The 8,209-nt window shown below is 47.8% G+C and overlaps 1 protein-coding gene across 1 annotated transcript in view; it reads left to right on the top strand.

The window, feature by feature from the left end:
• The first annotated feature begins 1,023 nt into the window (after positions 1 to 1,023).
• Tmem233 (transmembrane protein 233) overlaps positions 1,024 to 8,209 on the top strand; it is a 44,224-nt gene continuing 37,038 nt past the window's right edge. Inside the window, exon 1 of the mRNA XM_026788623.1 lies at positions 1,024 to 1,290. Coding sequence (XP_026644424.1) covers positions 1,024 to 1,290 — 267 coding nt within the window. The remainder of the gene's footprint in view (positions 1,291 to 8,209) is intronic.

Raw genomic sequence — 8,209 nt, 5'->3', positions numbered from 1 at the left:
GAGACAGAAATCTTTAATAAATAAATAAATTTAAAAAAAAAAAGAAACCAGATTCCTGAACGACGCTAACATTTATTGAGCATATACATTTCCCTGGCTTTCTGTGCAATCTCATGCCTCCTGGCAATGTCCAGGTAAGGCATGAACCATGACACACACACTCTTTTTCAAATGTAGAAATTGGGTAAGGTGATGGGGACTTTATCCTGTGACCAAGCTGTGTCTAGACAGAGTCTCAATTCCGATTTCTTGGGAATGGCTGAGATCTTAACACTGCTATTTTCTTGGCCCCAGGAACCAAAGCCCATCTCTCTGTCTCTCTGTTTCTCTGTCTCCCCCCCCCCATCCGTTCAGGTTGCAGACACCAGCCAAAACCACCACCTGTCTCCCATATAAGAGGAAAAGTAGAGAGAAGGACCTCCTTGTTTCTACTGCGGTGGAGGGGGGCGGCTGCGGAAGGTACCTGCTCCAGACGCCTGAGCCTGCGGAGGCGGAGGCATGAGAAGGGTAGTATAAAGTATAAAGACTGTTATCGACTGGATAGCAGATCATACTCCCGCTAATGATTCAAATTCAGTGGTGTTTTAAAAGGTGAGCCAGCCCTTTGAAGCCTGCAACACCTCCCCCACCCCCACCCCCGGACCAATTTAAATCTTAAAAGGTCCTGCTTCCTCTTTTCCTGAGCCGGTTCTTGCAAACTTCTCAGTGCATCCACTGAAGTGTCTCTAGCGGTGAGGGAAGTTAGTGTCTCCCGCTGCTCCTCTGCCTCTAAGTGAGACAGATCCTGTCTGTCCCTCCGTCGGTCCGTGTCGTCGTCGCCCCCGCCCCCCCGCGCGCCCGTCGTCCCTCTCGCCCCCGCCTCCTTTCCCTGCTTTCTCCCTCCCTCCTTCTTTCTGGGGAGGCTCTTGGCCTAGGTCCCTGAACCCAGCCGGGTACAGGCAAAGGACCGACCTACGCGAGAGGAGTGCAGTCACATCTCCCTTGAGGCTGGAGCTACAAGCTTTTCAAGAGCGTCAGCTCACCATGAGCCGACAGCCACAGCCTCAGCTTTCGCGAACTTCGCGCTCCTCGTCCCTCCCGGTGTCACCAGCGACTTCGCCCATGTCCCAGTATGTGTCCCGCATAGATTCCAAGGGAGCATTGGACAGCAGCAGCCCCGAAGCCAACACGGAAGATGACAAGACCGAAGAGGACATTCCTACACCCAAGAACTATCTATGGCTCACCATTGTCGCATGTTTTTGCCCAGCGTACCCAGTCAATATCGTGGCTTTGGTCTTCGCAATCATGGTAAGTGGGGTTGATATCAAAAGCAGCTGCAAAGGAAAGGTCCTGGCGGCGCGGTCTCTCATGGACTTTTTGTGGGGTTTTGGTGTACACGGCTCTTCCTTGCCTTTCTTCTGCTCAATATTATCAGCCTCCGCAGCACAGAGTCTAGCCAAGCCTTCGGGCAGAAACAACTTTGCGCTCGCTTGCCCCGCGCTCCCTCTCCAAGTTCCCTATCCCCAACTGCTTTCCTAGGACCTTACCGAGTGTGCCCTACGCTCTGAGCTAGCAGGCTGTATGTCCCGGGCTTGGCCACACTGGTGCCCCTGCCCTCTAAGCCCCCAAAGTTGCCCTGTGTTAGGCAAGTTCTTTTTCTTTGCCTGCATTGGGCTCCGCCTCCATGGGGTCCTCCCTGAACTTGCCCCACTTTGCCCAGAATGCTTTCTGTAGGGTCAAAGTTCCTTCTGTTTCTTCCTGCACCCAGCACCCCTCCCTTGCCTCCCTGGCACCTGTTTTCCAGCTCTCTGGAAGTTGTCACCCGGACATTTCCACATGACTTTCTTGACTATGCCTTGCGCTCCTTTCACAAGGAAAAAGGCGGCTTGCTCTTTATTCTCCCTCAGTTTGTCCTAGACTGTCCCCACTTTGCTGCACACGGACCTTGTCGCACTATTTCCAGGAACCCCTCCACCACTCTGTCCTGTGCCCAGAGCCCCCAGCCAGTGCACTTGAGGACTCCTCCATGCAGCTGCACCCTGGGGCTCAGCTCTGTTGCCCTCTTCAATGCTCCCAAGAACCAGATCCTCCCTTATTGACTAGAGCAGCTGGTGGCAGGTGAAATTGACATAGACACTGTCCCGCTGCTGTCCCGGTACAACCCCAGCAGTTCCGTGCTCCCTCCCCCATAGGCCCACTTCTCCTGCAGCTAGCCAATGCAACTCCCACCCAAGGAGGGACTCAGCTGGGCTAAGGTTGGCCACCTGTAAAACCTAACCTGGGCACAGCAGGGATTCCATTTATACCTACTCACTCACCTTCCCCAAACCTGGCTGATTGCACCAGCGTGCAAGTGCGCAATCGCTGCAGTTTTAGGCTTGGTTCAAATCCCAGTCACACCACTTGTTAGTCCTAAGGTGACCAGAAATGGGTGCGGATCTCTAAACCTAGGTTTCTTTGTAAAACGGAGATTATCATAGCTATATTTCAGGGTGATTGTAAGTATTAATGAGATAACTGTGACATACCTAGAATGGTGCCCAGCATCACAATACTAATATCAATAATAATAATAATAATTTCCTTATTCAAATGTTACTTCATGAGACCTGGCTATAAGTTTAAAACAAAAGACACTCCCCTCCCCCACCAGGCTGTAGGTGCCCCTTCCCTTTCGCTTCCAGAGCAAGATCCTTCTCTCCACCTAATATAGTGTTTAAGACTTTTAAGGTTTGATCTGGGGGGAAGCACATACAGCGCGTGAGTGGAGGTCAGAGGTCAAAGGACCACTCACCTTTTAGGTGAGTTCTGAGGATGGGACTTGGGTCGCCAGGCTTGCACAGCAGGCACCTTTGCTGGCTGGACTATCACACTGCCCCTTTATTTTTTACTATATCTGCTGCCTGTGTCACCTCATTACACAAACTGCCAGCTCTGTGAGGTCGGAGATATTTACCATGTTTGTTAGTGGGTGCTGCAGAAGCAGTCACAAGAGGCTCTGACACACGGATAAACTTGGGAAATATTACAAAACGAAGGCATGGGTGAAGGATTAGGTGTTGAAGGATTCATGTGTCCATTTTGCTCCTGTTTCAAAGTCCGGGAAGTTGAAGTTATCACAGCCTTCCAGTAGGACCAACCAGCTGACTTCCCCACTTCCTTCCTCTCCCTGGGTATCTGATCCTGGGTTGGTTTGGGGTTTTGTTTTTATTTTCCTAGAGGCTGGAGGAGTTGTAGGCTGCCAGACTCTCCCAGCAGCAGCCTCTCAGGCTGGCACCAGTGCCCACATTCCATCCTGGTTTATTCCGGGTGCCACTTTGGGGAAACCCCTACAGAGGCTTTCCCTCTCTCTTGCTGGTCGGAACTCAGCCACCAGCTGGCGGTGACAGGCTGGATGCAGCTGGGAGCTGGAGCTGAGGCTTGGGATGGAAGGAAGCCTCTCTTAGTCCCATCACTTCCCAAGCTTTTCTCCAGAGCTTGACAGCATGATAGCATTTGACTGTCAGAAAGCTGTAGGAAAGTTCTATACTTTTTTTTAAAAAAAAGTTTTGGTTGTTGATCTGAAAAGTGGGGATGGGATGTTGGTGTGTGTTGCTGTTGTTTGCTTCAGTTGAGGGTTTTAATTTAATTTTGCTTTTCTTTGTGTGGGTGCCTGTGCCTGTGATATGGGAGGGGAAGAGGTCAGCAGACAACAGTGTGGAGTTGCTTCTCTCCCTCCACCTTTTCGTGGGTTCTGGGGGTTGAACTCTGGTCTTCAACTTTGTGTGGCAACTGCTTCACCCTCTATATGTCTTGCCAGCGGTAGTTTTGTTGGTTTTTTTTTTGTTGTTGTTGTTTCAGGCTTGGGGTTTGTAGGTAGCTATGCTGGTGGTGCTGTTTTGAGACAAAGTTTGACTTTAGAGTCCAGACTAGCTTTGAATATGAGCCTCCTGCCTCCACCTCTTGAGTTGCTGGGTTGACAGGTCCATGCCATGGCACCTGCCTTGTGTACGCTGTTTCACACTGAGTAGTAGAGTCATATGGATGAGACAAAATATATCTGCCAATCATGTAGAGCCTGCAGCATTGTGTTGGGTGTGTGTAACAGTCCTGTCACAGATGGGTAGATAGGTTTGGTGTCTGGAGGCACCAGGCTACATATGGAAACAAGCAGAATATGAAACAATTGAAGGTAAAAATCTAAACAGCCCCTCCTACTTGCTTGCTATTGTGTATTCTCTAAAGTATCAGAAGCAATTGCTCATTCAAGAAGCATAAACACAGACAGGATTGATAAATTTCATGAGGATGGTTCCAAAGGGCAAAGAGAAAAAGTCGTGCAGAGGAAGGTGAGCGTCTGAGTGTGTTATAACGTTGTTGAGAGGAGAGAGGGGAATTTTATTTGTTCAAAGGTCCGTGTCTAACAAAGACGTTACGGCTGGCATGACATCATGAGAGTGGGCAAAGTGAGAAAGACCCGGACAAATGGGCTTTCTTGTAGACCCAATCTCACCATTTCTCACGAACACATCAGTATATCGATCATATGACGGGGTTTATTCGTGAGGGGAACACCCTGCTTGCCTTCTGAAAGCACAACCACTCTTATATTTTTTTAATTGTTTTTATAGAGCTATATATTTTTCCTCAGCTTCCCTCCATCCTCCCCCTTCCCTTTCTCCCTTCTCCCATGATCCCCACACTCCCAATTTACTCAGGAGATCTTGTCTTTTTTCTACTTCCCATATAGATTAGATCCATGTATGTCTCTCTCAGGGTCCTGTTTGTTGTCTAGGTTCTCTGGGGTTGTGAATTGTAGGCTGGGTTTTCTTTGCTTTATTTCTAAAAGCCACTTGTGAGTGAGTACATATGATTTTGTCTTTCTGGGTCTGGGTTACCTCACTCAATATGATGTTTTTTAGCTCCATCCATTTGCCCACAAATTTCAAGATATCATTATTTTTCCCCGCTGTGTAGTACTCCATTGTGTAAATGTACCGCATCTTCTTTATCCATTCAGTTGAGGGGCATTTGGGTTGTTTCCATGTTCTGAATATGACAAACAATGCTGCTATGAACATAGTTGAGCACATGTCCTTGTGGTATTATTGAGCATCCTTTGGGTATATACCCAAAAGTGGTATTTCTGGGTCTTGTGGAAGGTTGTTTCCTAATTTTCTGAGAAATTGCCATACTGATATCCAAAGTGGCTGTACCAGTTTGCACTCCCACCAGCAATTCAAGAGTGTTCCCTTTACCCCATATCCTCTCCAGCACAAGCTATCATTGGTGTTTTTTATCTTGGCCATTCTTACAATTGTAAGATGGAGTCTCAGAGTTGTTTTGATTTGCATTTCTCTGATGACTAAGGATGTTGAGCATTTCCTTAAGTGTCTTTCAGCCACTTTAGATTCCTCTGTTGAGAGTTCTCTGTTTAGGTCTGTACTCCATTTTTTTCCTCCATTATTTGTTCTTTTGGTTTCTAATTTCTTGAGTTCTTTGTATATTTTGGAGATCAGACCTCTGTCCAATGTGGGGTTGGCGAAGATCTTTCCCATTCTGTAGGCTGCCGCTTTGTCTTGTTGATCATGTCCTTTGCTTTACAGAAGCTTTTCAGTTCCAGGAGGTTTCATTTGTTAATTGTTTCTCTCAGTGTCTGAACGTACAGCCTCTTGATAGTTCAGAGTGGGGCCTAAATTCCAACTTAAGAGTTGATGAGATACCATATCCAAACCATAAAAATCGTCCAATCCTGCCACGGATGCACAGGATTTGAGGTGTCTTGTGATGTCCTGTCCTGGCTGTTTTTCAGTCTCACTCAATCATAAATTCACGACAAGTATAGCAATATGTCAGGGGGTCTCAGCTGGGAGTTGTACATTTCCCATAAAAACATTTGGAAATGTTGGGGAGCTTCTGTAGGGGTCACAGTGGTTTGGGGATTTGGGCATCGATGAGAAGAGTCAAAATACGAGCATCCAGCAATGCTTCAGGTTTTCTCTCAGTGCTCAATACTTGGGCATAAGCCGAGTAACAACAGCACCCCATTGCTGCTTCCTGTTCATGTGATCAAACCCTCTGACCAAAGGCGACATGGGGAAGAGAGGGCTTATTTCAGCTTGTAATTCATGATCTTCCTCCAAGACGGCAGGGTCACGGCCATCGCAGCTTCATTTTCTTTTGCTGTGATGAAATGTCCTGATCAAAAGCAACTTGGGGAGGAAAGGATTTATTTGGTTTTCACCTCTAGGTCACAACCTATCATTGAGTAGAGTAGGAACAAAAAGTCAAGGTAGGAACCTGAAGACAGGAGCCATTGAGAAATGCTGCTTGATGGCTCTCTCACTGGCCTGTGCTCAGCTAGCTTTCTTATGCAGCAGCCTAAGTCCACCTGCCTAGGGATGATGATGCCCACAATGAGCTGGGCCCTCCAACATCAAATAACAATCAAGACAATTCCCCCACAGACATACGCAGAAGCCAGATTGATTTGGGTAATTCCCCAGTTGAGACTCCCTCAAATGACACTGGCTGAGTCAAATTGACAACCAGTGATAATTCTAATTTAAAAAAAAAAAAACAGTATAGTGGAAGATGGTGTGAACATAGATGTGCTGAAAATATTGAAAAGATTCTGAAAAACCAGTTTCAAAAATGGTTAATAAGAAAAAAATGCAAGCAGCCTCAAAACAATCAAAACCTGCGCTATTAAGCCAAGCCCGAGGAGCATCGAGGAGCAGTCTATGACATGTAATTACATGTTGGAGTGGGTTCATGGGAGTAAAACTACGATTGTTCAAGCTGTGGGGATCTGTGTTCTAACACCCGTTGTGGAACCAGGCAGTCCTGGTTTAAGATTCACCGTCCACCGGTCAGTGGCAGGACAGTGACGATGCTGTATTAGAATGCTGACGTGCTCAGCGCCGCCTGTGGTGGAAGCATGGACATTCTCAATACGCCAAAAGAGTACTTGCCAAAAGTGTGCTTAACTCTATTCAACACGGAGAGTGGTGGACTGCGTGACTTTTCCTAGGGTGTCATGAAGAAATGCTCTTCTTCCCAGGCAGGGCACCAATGACAGATTAAAGAGTTAATTCCACCCAGGCCTACCTTAGCCAATCTGTGAGTTTGGGGTTGCTTACAGGAACATGGATGACTCCAAAGCTGCTGCATCACTAAGAAGCCCAAAGTTCCCTCCTCCCTGCTAGAATGAGTTACTGCTAACCCGCACTGCATCTGGACTGGAATTAGAGCACAGCACCCTCCTTGGGGCAGGTGCAGCCCTGAACCAGGGCATGCAGCTTGGCAAGTGGAGCACAGGCTGGCCTTCAGGTTTCATTCAACATCCTCCCTTCTGTCCCCAGTTATTTCTATTTATTACACCTGAAAGGAGCCCCACAATTTCTCAGCATAGCCCTCCACCTGGAGAAAGAATGTCTGCCAATTCAACAAATATCCCTATGCTAGACTTGTTCCAGGCGCCAGCACCTCCCCCTATTTCTACTGTGCTATTAAGACCAGCAAGGTCTCTCTATAGATCTGGAAGAAGTGAGGTCCCCTGTGGGTTGTGAGACTGCTGACACATTTGGGGTGAGGTCACCATCTACAGTATTATAACTGGAATTCGATGGCTGCCTCAGAAGACTGTGGCTGAGTCCATTCTAAGCCTCCATTCTTCTTGACATCCTGTTGCAATGGCTTCGAAACCAGCCTACACAGTCACTGCAGTCATGGGTAAAGAACAGACCACGACTTCTGACCGGATAGCTTCCGACCTTCTTCTGCCAGGATTCTCCTTTTACACCTTCAGAGCCTCTGCACAGACTCCAGTGAGGTTCAGATCCTGTGCTGTTTGTCATTTATAATTTTATGTAAGTGTCTCAATCTTTCTGAAGGTTGGGGCTTTTTAACCCTGTAAGATGGGGGCTGTGATGGTACTTAGCCAAGTACACTTGTCCAGACTAAAAGATGGACATTTGAAAGTTTCAGTTTACTGCTTACAATGCAAGCATAACACAGTAGTGGACCTGGTGATGGTGGGGATGGCGATAGAGACAGTGGGGATGGTGATAGAGACAGTGGGGATGGGGATAGAGATGGTGGGGATGGGGATAGAGATGGTGGAGATGGGTATAGAGACTGTGGGGATGGGGATAGAGACGGTGGGGATGGCGATAGAGACGGTGGGGATGGCGATAGAGACGGTCGGGATGGGGATAGAGATGGTGGGGATGGCGATAGAGACGGT

This window comes from Microtus ochrogaster, chromosome 2 (assembly GCF_000317375.1).
Source record: "Microtus ochrogaster isolate Prairie Vole_2 chromosome 2, MicOch1.0, whole genome shotgun sequence".
Taxonomy (NCBI): Eukaryota; Metazoa; Chordata; class Mammalia; order Rodentia; family Cricetidae; genus Microtus; species Microtus ochrogaster.
This window is presented reverse-complemented; position numbering and strand designations above follow the sequence as displayed.